Consider the following 15,341-nt stretch of genomic DNA (forward strand, 5'->3'; position numbering starts at 1 on the left):
GAGCTCAAACCCAGAAGTGGGATCAAAATGTTGGTTTCTCTCTAGAAGGGTGAAGTGACCCGGAAGTCAGAAGGGTGTGACTTTTCGCCTGGGTCTTTCTGACTTGCCTTCCCCCCACCCTGGACAGACCTTTCCCCACACCCCGCCCATTTTCTTTTTCACTTTACTTTTTCACACAGGAGGCGGCTAGCCCCACCGTGCCCTGCCTTCCGCCCCACCTGTGCCTTGATTTGTGGCTGCGGCACTGGCTGGACACACTACACAGCCACCTGTGGGGGGAAAAATAAGACACTCCCCCTGAAAATAAACCCTAGTGCTTATTTTGGGGCCCAAAAGAAAATAATCTCAGGTCTTATTTTCAGGGAAACACGGGTAGAACAATAGTCGCAGTTATATTACTGGTGCTTTCCTCCCTCCCTCCCCCCCCTCCCTCTCACGCTTCCTTCCTGTTAGAGCCATGGTGGAACAGTGGTTCAAGTGCAGTACTGCAGGCTATTGCTGATCACCGGCTGCCAGCAGTTTGGCAGATCGAATCTCACCAGGCTCAAGGTTGACTCAGCCTTCCATCCTTCCGAGGTGGGTAAAATGGGGACCCGGATTGTTGGAGGCAATAAACGGACTCTGTAAACCACTTAAAGAGGGGTGTAAAGCAATTTGAAGCTGTATAGAAGTCTTAAGTGCTATTGCTATTTACAGATATTAAAATAAAAGGCAATTGATGCAATAACAAGCCATTTACATCATTAGAAAATAAGGAGCTGCTAAACAAGTGTTTCTCAACTTTGGTAACTTTCAAATGTGTGGAGTTCAACTCTCAGAATTCCTCAACCAGCATTCAGAATTTAGAATTCAGAATTCGGAATGTAGAATTCTGGGGGGTTGAAGTCCACACATCTGAAAGTTGCCAAGGTTGAGAAACACTGTTCTAAAAGCCACGGCTGATGATCTGTAATGATATTATACATCAAGGTAATAGGTAAGGATGTAGGGTTTTTTTTTTGTTTCTAAGCAATTGGCTTTTTGTTTTGGATCCATTGCATAACAATGTATAAAAGGAATATTGTAGAAAGATGTTTCATCTTCAGTCTTTTCTCCTGAAGCCCATAACATTTATTTATTTATACTTGCATACATTCAATGTATAAGTGAATTCCCAACAATTCTGGGATATTCACAATTAAAAAAATAAGTGTCTAGCTAGTACACAATTAATCAGTGGAACAACTTGTCTCCAGGAGTTGTGAATGCTCCAACCCTGGAAGTTTTTAAGAGGAGATTTGACACCCATTTGTCTGAAATGCTATAGGGTTTCCTGTCTGAGCAGGGGGTTGGACTAGAAGACCTCCGAGGTCTCTTCCAACTCTGCTTTCTATTCTATTCTACCTAGCAAATATATTGACTAGAGGGCTCCAGCACTTCTATGTTTATTTAAACAAGTGGGCAAAGATGCTCATACATTCAATAGCATGGGTTTTTTTGAGCACATAAGAAGAAAAATAGTCATTTTGTTTATTGAAATCCTGTTTAAAAAGGGAGAGATTTACCTTTGATACTCAGAGGGCTCACCATCTGTAGAAAAGACAAAATCTCTTTATTTTTTTTGTGAATATATATTTTATTGGTAAAGTATTTTTCGGAGTATAAGTATCTTTATGCTGCTTTATCATTTTTTCTAACCAAGCATGTATTTTAGTCCAGGGTTTGTTTGTTTTTTGCCTTTGTGCATGTCCACCACATATGATAATATGAACGTGGTATCTGATTACACTTCCAACATTTAGCTGTTAAATTTTCAAACATCTTTGCTAACCTCTCTGGTGGCAAATGCCACCTATAACACATTTTGTGTACTGTATTTTTCAGAGTATAAGACACATCTTTCCCCCCGCTAAAAGAAGGTGGAAATTTGGGTGCATCTTATACTCTGAATGTAGCTTTTTGGAAGCTTTTTTCAGCCCTAATGAAGTGCAAATGAGTGAAGTTTCAAAGCATGGAAGATTGGAAGATCTCTTCATTCGTTAGCACCTCATTAGGGCTGAAGAAAAGCTTTGAATATTTTTACAGCAGCATACTGTTGGAAAAATTTCCCAGTTCCTTCCAGCTGGGAGAAGCCAACACAAAAGATTTGAAGACTACCTTAAGAGATACTTCTTTTGTCCAGTTTCTATTTTTGGGAGATAATCCTCTCAAGAGCAAGGCAGAGAGTTTCCGTGACTACTGATTTCTATTCTTTTGGGGATAATCCCTTTAAGGCAGGGATTTTTCCTATTGGTTTCCTTCAGGCAAGCACTGGGCTGGTTTGTTGATTCAGTTTTGTTACATTTTACAAGGTGTGAATCGCTTTTGGCTGAATGCCCAGGCATCTAGTTAAGCTTATTAAGATCTCCATCCTGCACCCCAACTGCCTGGGGAAAGAAAAAAGTGGCAAAAAGTGTCATTTTATTATACTATTGTGTTTGCTTGCTTTTCAGGTACTATGGGAATAAAAAAATGAATACCTGGTAGGCAGAATTCCCTCCTCCCCTTTTCTTCCCCCAAAACTAAGGTGTGTCTTATACTCCAAAAATACGGTAAGTTTTCCTTAAAGACGTCTCTTTAATTCTGGAAGTAAAAGTTACTCTAAAACAATTTTAAGAATAGGTTCTAAATATTGGTTGCTCCCTTTTGCAGCTTGTTGCTGCTCTTCAGAGAGGGAATTCTCCATCTGTCATGGCCTCAACCTCACTGGAACCGCCTGAGAGAAAAGATGATTTTTGTGACCAGTGTAGTAAATATTTGACAGATCCAATATCCATAGAATGTGGTCACACCTTCTGTCGACCTTGCATCACTGAGCATTATCGGGAACGGAAAAAGGAAGGTCTTTTCTTCTGTCCTGTTTGCGAAGAGCCGATCCCTGAAGGAAGACTACGGCGAATCCTGCAGCAGCCCGGTGTGGAGGACAGACCCAGGTTACTTCCAGAAAAGACATTTGTTTGTCCGAAACACAAAATGGTACTAGATCTGTTTTGTCAAGAAGACGAGAAGCTGATATGTGCCGTTTGTCAGAAGGCAATGGAACATAAAACTCACACTGTGATTTCTCCCAAACAAGCTGCCCAACCATTAAAGGTAGGGAATTGCTATGAAGGGACCTTTGGTGTTTCAATGGCATATTCCCTCTAAAATGCGTTTTTCATGCTGGCATCTTTTCCTCTGGAGTTGATGAAAATCTTGTTTGGATTCTTGTTCCAGAGATTCGCCTTTCATGTAAATTTCATTACATGAAACGGCGACACTGACTGATCATCCCTTTTTCTGAAGATTACTGCCTGTCAAAAGATTGGCTGTTTTCCAACTGCATGGTCCCTTTTATTTTTATTTTTAAATTTCTTTTTAATGTGAAAAAGAGTGAAAGAAATATGACAGAAAAAAAGCCATAGTACAGGTAGTCCCTGATTTATGACCACAAGTGACCCCCAAATTTCTGTTGCTAAGTGAGACAGTTGTTAAATGAGTTTTGCCACATAGTACACATATGCCACAGTTATTTTGTTTTTCTTTTCTTGTTTTTGTAAGCCGCCTGGAGTCCCTCAGGATTGGGCGGCCTATAAATCTAATAAATTATTATTATTAATTATTACTATTATTATTATTATTATTATTATTAAGTGAATTGCTGCAGTTGTTAAGTTAGTAACATAGTTGCTAAGTGAATCTGGCTTCTCCATTTTGCCAACTCTGAAGCTGGCCTGACTGAGGCCATTTTGAGGCTTCAGTGCTGCCACAAATGGAGCTGGGGGATAGGGAGGGGGGTAGAGATAGCTGGGGTGTTGTAGCAAAATGCTTTCTATTGGGAACCAAGGACATTCCCGCAGGTGCTCGGAAAGAGGGGACTGAAGTCACCTAGCAACTGGACTGTAACCTGATTGGACCATGTGACTGACTGTGTTGGGACAGTGACAGTTTTTTTACTTTTTATCTGGTGAAAACTGCGGGAACAGCCACAGTTGGTTTTTACCAGCTTTGTGCCAATATGATATATCCTTATATATGCCAATATGATATATCCTTATATATCTGAGGTGGCGCAGTGGTTAGAGTGCAGTACTGCAGGCCACTTCAGCTGACTGCTATCTGCAGTTCGGCGGTTCAAATCTCACCGGCTCAAGGTTGACTCAGCCTTCCATCCTTCTGAGGTGGGTGAAATGAGGACCCAGACTGTGGGGGCAATATGCTGACTCTGTAAACCGCTTAGAGAGGGCTGAAAGCCCTATGAAGCGGTATATAAGTCTAACTGCGATTGCTATTGCTATTGTTATTTGAGGAACTTGCCTGCCTCAGAGTTCTTTTTGCTAGGGATGTATTACTTGGAACCCTGACACATTGACTATGCTTGTCAGAAGGTCACAAAAGGGGGTCACAAGACCCCGGGACACTGCAACGGTCATAAATGTGATTCAGTTGCCAAGTGCCTGAATTTTAATCGCATGACTGTGGGGATGCTGTAACGGTTGTGTGAAAAACAGTCCTAAGTCACTTTTTACAATGCTCTTGTCACTTTGAATGATCAATAGATGAACTGTTGTAAGTCGAGGATTACTGTACAGAAAACCTGTTGCTGAACAATGACTATATTTTTACCTCACTAAGGAAAATCTTTCAAAACTGTTCGTTTTATGACAGAGTGCTCTTACATGTGTTGTTTCTATGATGGGGCAAAGGGACCAGTGGTGGGTTCCTAACAGTGCTGGGTTTTAAAAATTTTTGGAACCTCTTCTGTAGGTGTGGCCTGCTTTCCGGGTCCACTGGTGGAACCTCTTCTAACCGGTGCGGTAGATTTGACGAACCGGTTCTACTGAATAGGTGTGAACTGGTAGGAACCAACCTCTGGTTCCTAACCGGTTTGCTGAGAGGGCATTTTGTGTGTGCGCTGCCCACTTCACTTGCTTGCGTGCCCACTGCGCATGCGCAGTTGACTGAAAACTGTTCTGCACATGCACAGAAATATGCCAGTGATGTGAGAAGGGACTGGGAAACCAGTTTGGGGTGTGTGGGAGGCCTGGGTTGCTTGCCTGTTCCAGCGACCCAGGCTGCGATACCACTACCAGTTCGGCCGAACCGGTCCGAACCGGTAGGAACCCACCACTGAAAGGGACACTTGGGAAGTATTCAGATGTTCATATAGAAACAGGGAATCTTTGTGGAACTAGGGAAAATGGTTGGAAGTACTGGGTGTGAGTAGCCAGGAAGAGAGGAGACCATCAGAAGGTTTTCAAGTATCCGAGACCCTATCATGGGGTGGGTGGAATAGAATTGTTCAGTGGTGCTCTAAAAGACCAGACAAGAAATCATGGTTTAAGTTTCAAGCAAGTAGATATCAATTGGACCTCTGATAGAATTTCCTAACATTAAGGTCTCTTCAACAATGATGTCTCTGGAGATGATGAACTGGTACCCCAGGAGTATTTAAACTAAGGTTAGATGACCATTTATAGTACAGGTAGTCCTTGATTTATAACAGTTTGTTTAGTGATCATTCAAAGTTACAACAGCACTGAAATAAGTGATGTATGACTTTTTCACGCTTATGACCGTTGCAACATTCCCCATGGTCATGTGATCAAATCCGGATGTTAGTTATATATATTTATAATGTGTCCTAGGGTCAAGGGATCCTCTTTTGCAACCTTCTGAGAAGCAAAGTTAATGGGGAAGCCAGATTCACTGTTACTAATTTAACAACTGCAAGCATTCAGAGTTAACATTAACAACTGGGACAAGAAAGCTACTAAAATGGGGCAAAACCCATGTAACAAATGTTTCACTTAGCAATAGAAATTTTGGGCTCAATTTTGGTCATACGTTGTGGGTTCCTGTTCTGGTCTGCACATTAGCTGGGGAATTCTAGGAATTGAATTCCACACATCTTCAAATTGCTGAGAAATACTGGAGTAGATGTTCTGCAGGGTCTCTTCCAATCTTACAATTTTGGTTCTATGAAACATTAGTTTTTGGATAGACGCGGAAAGAACAGCAGTACTGAGATGTTGCTGAAGAATGGAAAATACTAAGGTGAGCAGTTTGTAAAAGTCTACTTTTTGCAGGATCTAATCTGAGTTGGTCATCGGGACCACAGATTTATTCTTCTAAGCTTTCAGATTTGCCCATCCTCAGGGAATTTTTTTCTCTCCATTCTGAAGATAATACAACATAGAGCCATGACATAGTGGTTAGAATGCAGTATTGCAGGCCAATTCTGCATTCCCACTGCCTGTCAGGGTTCCAAATAGCATACAAAAGTAAATCAGAGTCCGAGGCAAAGGATTCCTCAAAATTCCAATTTATTAAGACAGCCATGTTGGCACATCTGGGAAAACGAAAACCTGAAGACTTCCAGGTTTTCCCACCCAGTTGAAAGTTCAAGATCCTGCCCCCACACCCACAAGTCCATCACATGGTCCAATCTTCTACTGCCATCCTGACGGCTTCCACCCATCCAGTTCCAGCCAGGTGCAGATACAAAGGATGACCTTGAGTTTCTAAAAGAATGTTGTTATGGCTACATATCACCCAACTCCATATAATCCCCCTTCCCATTTTCCCACAATAGAAAATGAATAGTGGAAAGTCTGGCAGGCCCGAAGTCCAAAGGAAAAGATGGCTTGCAGGCCTGACACTGCTACCAGTTCGATCCTGATTGGCTCAAGGTTGACTCAGCCTTCCTTCTTTTCAAAGTTGATAAAATGAGGACCCAGATTATTGGGGGCAAAATGCTGACTATGTAAACTGCTTAGAGAGGGCTGTAAAGCACTGTGAATCGGTGTAGAAATCTAAGTGCTATTTCTATTATCCTGGGACATCAATATTTGCCTTTTTTCGTGAGAGATACAGGCAGCTAGCACTTCAAACAGTTCTGCTTTTTGGTCCAAAGAAAAATCCCTATACTGATGGATAAGTAAATAAACTTGTAGAATTGAGAATCATGTTTGAAACATAACTCAATTCATCTTTTTCAGGACCAGATACGGAGCCGGATTATACTTCTGGAGGAAAAGAAAGATATAATGGAAAGTCATCCTTCAGATGCAGAAAAGGAAATTGCTGAGCTGCTTGTAAGTCTTGTTAATTTTGAATTTTGGAAAACCAGCTAATTATCAAGCTTATTCCAAAAGGTGGTGAACTTGACCCCCCCTCTCTCTCCTCCTCCTCCTCCTCCTCCTCCTTCCTCCTCTTCCTCTCTTCCTCCATTAAAGGGACAAATGGAAGAAGAGAAGGAGAAGTTAGACAACGTGTTCAAACAACTACACGATTTTCTACGTAAACAGGAAAAACAACTACAGAACCGAATGAAAATGGTGGAGAAGGATATTCAAAAAACCAAGGTGGAATACTTGGAGGGACTTTCAAAGGAACGCAATGTGCTTAAAAGTATCATCCGGGAGATGCAGGAGGTGCGTGAGCTGCCAGCTGTGGAATTCTTAATGGTAAGTTGGTTTAAAAAGAAGATGGCTTTAATATTAGTCTGGGCTCCTCACCAGAAGAGAGCCAGCTCAGAACCTAAAGGGAGCACCTTCACTTCCCTAGGATGTGAAAAGATCAAATCATTCACACTTCAGTCTAACTGTCTGGTTTGGTACAGCAACCAAACAGAATAGTTACAGACTTCAACAGGTGGTTAGGACAGCAGAAAAAACAATTGCAACCAGCCTGCTTTCCATTGAGGGTATATATACCGTATTTATCGGCGTATAACACGCAGTTTTAAAACTAAAATTGCAAGCTTAAACCCTGCCTGCGTGTTATATGCCGATACTGCGTGTTATACGCCGATAAATACGGGTCCAACGCCGGGTCCACTGTTCCCTCTAAGGTGGCAAGAAACCCCCGCGCAGAGGTTTCTAACTCCCGCGCAGAGGTTTCTTTCAAAGCAAACGTGGGGAAGTCCTTTGCAGGCAGCTAGAACTGGCTGCCTGCAAAGGACCTTCCCAAACTTGTTTCAGCGGCAGCTCTCAGCCTGGCGGCAGCGTCACACAGACTGTGGAAGGAGGGGGAGGAGGAGGGAACCAAAGAGAGCTTTTACCGAGTCTGCGCCCCACAGCCAGGACCGTCCTGGCGCCTCCAGCCGCGTTTCTTCCTGCAAAGCCCTTCGGGCAACCTGAGAGTTCCGCTTGACGCCAGAAGGGCTTTGCAGGAAGAAACGCGGCGTTTCTTCCTGCAAAGCCCTTCTGGCGCCAAAAGGAACTCTCGGGTTGCCCGAAGGGCTTTGCAGGAAGAAACGCGGTTTGAGGCGCAAGGACGGTCCTGGCTGTGGGGCGCAGACCCGGTAAAAGCCTCTCTTTGGTTCCCTTCTCCTCCTCCTCCTCCTCCTCCTCCTCCTTCTTTCTGGAGCCCCTTCCTCAAAGATTTGGTACCAAAGCAATGGCGGTGAGGAAGTTGTGTCTTTTGGATTTTGCACTGTTGTCTTTTCAATGGTTCTCAGACTGGTTGAACCTTTAGCAGCTGGGGTGATATTCTTTACTGTTAAGGTTACAATTGGATGTGTTGGACGAATCTTAAAAGATGAAACTTTTATTAAAACGTTTGACTTAACTAAAAACGTCTTCCTTTTTCTTCTTCTTCTTAAATATGATTTATTTATTTATTTTTACTTCAGAAGTTTGATGACCGTTGTACAAACTAATCCAACCTAAATGTAGAGGAGGAGAAGAAGGGGGGGGATTTAAAAAGAGCAGAGGAAAAAGAAAAGAAAGCATGAAGAAAACATAAAGAAAGGGATGGGAGGGAGGGAAGGAAGGAAGGCACTTTATGTTGAAACAGAAAATATTATATAAGGAAGAAAATGGAAATAACTTTTTGCTCAAAGAGGTGTTTTTTCATTTCATATTTGCCTTTTAAGAGGAGTTAATGTTATAATTCATGTTCTAATGTTATAAATTTTAATCCAACATTAAGTTCCGAGCTTCCAAGTCATTTATTTTTAATGAAAAAAATTTTTACACAAATTTTTGTGTTAAAATGGGGGATGCGTGTTATACGCCGGTGCGTGTTATACGCCGATAAATACGGTATATATATTGCATGCATCAAAAGGAGGGCTGAGAAAATGTCTACCCACCACACATGAAGTGTTTCAACTCCTCCCCTCGGGATGCCACAATAGGGCATTGCATGCCAAAACAACCAGACAACAAAGACAGTCCCCCCCCCCACAATGTGGCATCACTCTGCTGAACACATAACTCTCACAGTATTGCCTTAGATCTAAGGATATTTACCCATGTAGTATGGCTGTATTACTGTTATTCTTCTCATCTTTTTTATTGCCTTATTGGTAAAATGATTATGATTATTAATACTCTGTTGTTTTGCATGTACACCAAGAGTTTATGGACTGGAGACAAATTCCTTCTATGTCTAATCACACTTGGCCAAATCAAGCTGCTATTCTATTCTATTCTATTCTATTCTATTCTATTCTATCTTACCCTAACCTATTCTATTCATTTCCCTGTTGCTAATAGTCAGGTCTTACAACATTCTTTCATGTTTTTGGAGTAATGAATACTTATGACATTTTGAAAGATGGTCAATCACAAAATATTTGTTTATAGGAAATGGAAGAGGTGAAAACTTTATTGCAACTAACCTGGGTACAAAGCAGAGACTGGATTTTGCTTTAGAATATAAAATGACTCCTTTGAACTTACTGCTCTTATAGTAACCCATGTCACAGAAATGCAAATGTCTGTGGCCAAAAAAGAAGTACGGTAATCTGTGCAAACTAATGACTGTGGGCAACATTGTGATTTGTGGGTCTTAGACTTTAATCCAATCTTTTGAATCAATATTTCATTTCACAACAAAGAGATTAATCCCCCAAATCTGATTAAAAGGCTGTGGTGTGAACAAGAATTCCCATATTAGGAACCATAGTTCTCTGTTATTTACAATATTTCCTAAAACTCATTCATATTTGATTCTCTCAATGCCTAGGACTCATTCTTTCTTTAATTTATCCCTGTCTTTTCTCAATGCTACTTCCTAACTGTCTTTCCTCTCATGCTACTTCCTAACTGTCTTTCCTCTCATGCTACTTTTAGAGATACAAAATTTCCAGGATTTTTTTTCTTTCTTAAAAAACTCTATGAGCATACACTAATCGGAATTCAGATCTGCTCCAAAGGAAATTGAACCCCAAAGCTGTTCAATTGATGTAATTTCTTTGAGAAGCAATGTTAGGTACCCAATGTCGGTGTCAATTGAACAAGACCTCAATTCATGCGAGGAGCTTTGAACCTTGCAATGTCTAATTCAGCATTTCTCAACCATGGCAATCTTAAAATGTAAGGTCCTCAGCTCCCAAGATTCTCCAGCCGGCATAGCCAACAAAATTTTTTGGGGGAATTTTAAAGTCCACCCATCTTAAAGTTGCTAAATTAAAGAAGACTGGTTTAATTGTGGCTAGAGAATCCATAATTCAATTAAGAATGGAAGAATGTAGCAATAGCACAGAATTATACATGGCTTCACAGTGCTTTACAGCCTTCACTAAGCGGTGTACAGAATCAGCCTCTTTGCCCCCAACAATCTGGGTCCTCATTTTGCCAACTTTGCAAGGCTAGAAGGCTGAGTCAACCTTGAGCCTGGTGAGAGTCGAACTGCCAAATTGCAGGCAGCCAGCAATCAGCAGAAGTAGTCTGCAGTACTGCATTCTAACCACTGCGCCACCACGGCTCTTGTGAATAAGAGCACCTTATCAAGTATATGGTCAAGACTCAACAATAGGGGGCTTCATCTGCTCTGTGAGTCTCCCATTGAGCTATAGCTTCTTCAAAGATCTAGAGAAGACCATCGCTGAGGCTAAGGGTCTCCAAACATAGCTGCTTTAAGACTTGTGGACTTCAACTCTCAGAATTGACTAGCCAGCATGGTTGGCTGAGGAATCCTGGGACTTAAAGTGGCCACGCTTGGAGGCCTCTGAGGGCTTAAGCAACCTTCTTACTTTACTCTATTGCAAAGAGTGAGATTTCTTTTTCTTTTCTTTGTAGGATTTTAAAGCCAACATGCAAAGGTAAGTAGATCCTGCTCATTTCCTCCCATCCTTTCTAAGACCAAGGCAGAGAGTTAGCAGAAAATAAGCCACCCTCCTGATTGTCTGGACTTCAAATCTGGTCAACTGACAGCAGGCTTGGTCAATGATAGGAAACAGTGGGAGTTGAAGCACATGGAGGGCTTTCCAGATTCTCTTTGCTTGGGAAGTATGGAATTCCACACTCTCTCCATTTATTTTTCGATGAAAATAAGAGCGACTTTTAAAAACGTACACGTGCATGCGTTTGTGGAAAAAAAAATAAAAGGAGAGAATCATAACCTGAAACACATTAGTAAAGGTAAAGGTTCCCCTTGCACATATGTGCTAGTCATTCCTGACTCTAGGGGGCAGTGCTCATCTCCGTTTCAAAGCCAAAGAGCCAGCACTATCCGAAGATGTCTCCGTGGTCATGTGGCCACCATGACTGAAAGCTAAAAGTGCACGGAACGCTGTTACTTTCCCACCAAAGGTGGTCCCTATTTTTCTACTTGAATTTTTTACGTACTTTCAAACTGCTAGGTTGGCAGAAGTTGGGAGAAGTAACGGGAGCTCACTCCATTACGCGGTGCTAGGGATTCGAACATATGACATTTTACCATCAGAGCTGCCTATCTGAAGGAACTCAACCATCTTCCAAGCTAAGCCATTTCAACTCATTTGCTTGTCAGTTGTTGATACCATCATTTTTCTTAGCATCTTTAGCACCTAGAGAATATCAACAGTGCTTCTTTCTGCAAAATAATATTTCTCTAAACCTTTAAGCATCCCTTTCCTTCTGCCCAACGTTCTCCAAACTATTCCCATTGTCACTTTGTGTTTGAAGCTGCCACATGTCTTTATTTTGTTTCTGTTCCCCAGGTATGACAAAGCGCTTGAAAACTCCGTTGTTTTCCCTCTGGAGCTGAAATGGAGGTCCTGGGATTTCTGTGATATCAATCCGTTTCTGGAAAATTCTGGAAATATATTCAATGGTAACGTAGAATGATGCTTCTGTGAAGTGTTTCACATGATTGGATGCAAAACAGGGGTGTCTGTAGGAGAAGGGGCCCCCAGAAGGCAAAAGGTGGCGCAGTGGTTAAATGCAGCACTGCAGGCTACTGCTAGATCAGCAGTTCAGCGGTTCAAATCTCACCGGCTCAGGGTTGACTCAGCCTTCCATCCTTCCGAGGTGGGTAAAATGAGGACCCAGATTGTTGGGGGCAATATGCTGACTCTCTGTAAACCGCTTAGAGAGGGCTGAAAGCCCTATGAAGCGGTATATAAGTCTACTGCTATTGCTATTGCTAAAAGAGGAGAACAGTTTTGCTTAGATGATCACTGATGCTATCTTGACACTCCCCTACTAGAACCCCTTGTCCAAAACAAATGTTGATAGCCCTTCCCTTCCCCTTTTCCTTCCCCTTCCTCTCCTCTCCCCTCCCCTCATCTCTCCTCTATACTTTTTCCCTTTCCTTCCTATGAAACAAGTTATTAATTTACATTGCCTATTAGGGGTAATTGGAATCTGATAGCTAGATTCAAAAGAAAAAAGTGTACTGCCTTCCTGCCAGATTCTTGTTGGTTTCTACTTAAGATGCAATTTTGTTGTATAAAACGCTTTTGTTCTTCCTGGATTTATGTTATGCTTCAAGTTCCCTTCCTTTTTTTCCCCCCCTCTCAGAGTCTCTGATGACTGGACTTCAGCTGCAGAAAGGTAAATCCTGTTGTCAGGAAGACGGCGTAAGAGTTTAGAAGGAATAGCAATTTATTGGAAAGTTGGTTTGTTACATTTCCTTGGAGTTCTGTATCTAGAGATTCCCAAACCACCAGTGAGCGTCTTAGTATTAACGGCTGAAAGGCACAAAAGGCAGAAGGGTTGAGGATGATAGAAGCGTTGTGTAGCAGTTGTGAAATGATCAAATAAAAGGCGTATTCCCAGAACTTCCTAGTGCTGGAAGAAGAATAAACCCAACACCTGAGTCAGCCTAGAGTCAGTCCAGGATTGAACTTTTGGCCGTGGGCAGAGTTAGCCTGCAATACTGCATTCTAACCACTGTGCCACCACAGCTCTATATATCTGGATATTGTATGCAGGTAGTCCTCGACTTAGAACAGTTCATTTAGTAACTGTTCAAAGTTATAGCAGCACTGAAAAGAAATGACAAGACAGTTTTTCACATGACTGCTGGAGCATCCCCATGGTCATGTGATCAAATTTCAAATGCTTGGCAACTGACTCCTATTTATGACCGTAGCAATGTCCCAGGGTCACATGATCCCCTTTTGCGACCTTCTGACAAGCAAAGTCAATTGGGGAAGCCAGATTAACTTAACAGCCGTGTTACTTACTTAACAACTGCAGTGATTCACTTAACAACTGTGGCGAGAAAGGTCGTAAAATGGGGCAAAATTCACTTAACGAATGTTTCACTTAGCAACAGAAATTTTGGCCTCAGTTATGGTCATAAGCAGAGGTGGGTTCCTACCAGTTTGCACCAGTTCGGTAGAACCGGTTTGTCAAATCTACCGAACTGGTTAGAAGAGGTTCCACCAGAAAGCAGGCCACACCTACAGAAGAGGTTCCAAAATTTTTGGAAACTCACCACTGACACACACACACAAACACACACATACAGACTCACACAGAGAGAGAAAGAGAAAGAAAGGAAGAAAGAGAGAAAGAAAAAAAGAAAAAAGAAAGAAAAAGTGAGAGAGATGAAAGAAAAAAAGGAAAAAGGGACAGAGAGACAAAAGTAAGGAGAGAGAGAGAAAGAGAGAAAGAGAGAGAGAAAACACATGGGCCGGCAAGCCACCCCCACCAGGTCACATAGCCGGCAAGCCACTCCCACAAAGGAGGCCACACCCACAGAGTAAGTTCAAAAATTTTTTAAAACCCACCACTGGTCGTAAGTCACAGACTACCTGTATAATCAAACTCTTGGGCTGTTTAGGCCTTATAAGGGGACAGCCGACCTCTTGATTTGCACCAATAGCATACTGCCATTTTAACAACTAACGCCACTTATCTTTTCTTTTCTCATTTTTCTTCCCCCTCAACAGCACATGTATTTCTGGACCCAGACACAGCTCACCCTCGTCTCATTTTGGCAGACGACTGTAAAAGCCTGAAAATGGGTGAATTTTATCAACCTCTAGCCAAAACCCCAGAAAGATTTGATGAATGGCCTTTTGTGTTGGCCTGTTCAGGATTCACTACTGGCAGGCATTTCTGGGAAGTCACTGTGGGGACAGAAGACACCTGGGGCGTAGGAGTTGCCCGAAAGTCTGTGAGGAGAAAAGGAGACATTGAATTTTGTCCAGAAGAAGGGTTCTGGGCCGTGGGGAAGTGGGATGGCAACTACACGGCGTACAACCCTCCCTTTTATACTCCTTTGACTTTGCGTAGGATGCCCAAGAAGATCAGAATAGTTCTGAACTACGAAGGGGGATGGGTGACTTTTTTTGATGCCGATACAGGAGCTCCTCTCTTTGCATTTTCTCCACCCCCCTTCATTGGAGAGGTGATCATTCCCTTATTTTATGTCTTTGGAAACGCTCGCCTTTCCATCGCGCATTAAGGCTGTTATGCCGGCATCTCAGTCAGTCTTGGTTGTAGTGTTTGTCAAGTGTGGAAAAATAATCAAGACGAAACAAGAAACAAATAAGGATCTAAGGTGGCTTCCCTCCAGTCTTGGTCCCTCTAGGCAGCTTTTCCAAGTCAACGTGATTGTTTTCCACCCTGCCTTCTGGAGTCCCAGCACCTATGAAGAAGGTCAAGAAGGAAAATGCGAATTGAACAGGACCTCTGACAGCTCTGTCAAACTTCCATTAACTTTCAGACAGATTAATAGCTACCGTATTTTTTGGATTATAAGACGCACCTGACTATAAGATGCATCTGAATTTAGAAGAGGGAAACAACAACAGGAAAGGTTTTTGGCCTCCGTGCCCCCCATTTTTGGCCCTTTTGGGCGGCCTTTTTCTGCCCCTTTCCAGCCTTTTTTCTACCTATTTGCGAGGCTTTTTTCAGCCCCTTTTTAATGCTTTTGGGGCCATTTTTGAGCTTTTCTTGGCATATTTTTGAGGCGTTTTTGGCCCAGTTTTGAGGCTATCTCAGCCTGTTTTTTCCAAAACAAATGGGCTGAAAAAAGCTTCAAAAATGGGCCAAAAAAAGCCTAGAAAATGGACTGGAAAAAGCCTCGAAAATGAACTGAAAAAACTCTCAAAAACAGGCCAACACCCCCCCCCCCGGAAAATGGGCTGAAAAAGGCCAAAAATAGCCTCAAAA

The 15,341-nt window shown here is 42.2% G+C and overlaps 1 protein-coding gene across 2 annotated transcripts; it reads left to right on the top strand.

Moving 5' to 3' along the window:
* The first annotated feature begins 2,523 nt into the window (after positions 1–2,523).
* On the top strand, positions 2,524–15,029 carry LOC116503748 (E3 ubiquitin-protein ligase TRIM7-like). Of its 2 annotated transcripts, XM_032210346.1 has the most exons (8): positions 2,542–2,570; positions 2,671–3,111; positions 6,999–7,094; positions 7,236–7,466; positions 11,031–11,053; positions 11,933–12,045; positions 12,735–12,767; positions 14,114–15,029. In XM_032210346.1, the coding sequence occupies exons 2-8, from the start codon at positions 2,710–2,712 to the stop codon at positions 14,629–14,631; spliced, it is 1,416 nt and encodes a 471-aa protein (XP_032066237.1). In that variant the 5' UTR covers positions 2,542–2,570; positions 2,671–2,709; the 3' UTR covers positions 14,632–15,029. The 2 variants fall into 2 exon arrangements, with proteins under 2 accessions (XP_032066238.1, XP_032066237.1); XM_032210347.1 differs by lacking the exon at positions 12,735–12,767 and having other exon boundaries at positions 2,524–3,111.
* The last annotated feature ends 312 nt before the right edge of the window (positions 15,030–15,341 follow it).

Source organism: Thamnophis elegans, chromosome 2 (genome assembly GCF_009769535.1).
Source record: "Thamnophis elegans isolate rThaEle1 chromosome 2, rThaEle1.pri, whole genome shotgun sequence".
Lineage (NCBI taxonomy): Eukaryota > Metazoa > Chordata > Lepidosauria > Squamata > Colubridae > Thamnophis > Thamnophis elegans.

Excerpts from the sequence above, each read along its gene's own strand:
- LOC116503748 (XM_032210346.1), top strand. The coding sequence starts at position 2,710 with ATGGCCTCAACCTCACTGGAACCGCCTGAGAGAAAAGATGATTTTTGT. Across the intron at positions 7,467-11,030 it reads CAGCTGTGGAATTCTTAATG|GATTTTAAAGCCAACATGCA; the intron begins GTAAGTTGGTTT and ends TTTTCTTTGTAG. Across the intron at positions 11,054-11,932 it reads TTTAAAGCCAACATGCAAAG|GTATGACAAAGCGCTTGAAA; the intron begins GTAAGTAGATCC and ends TCTGTTCCCCAG.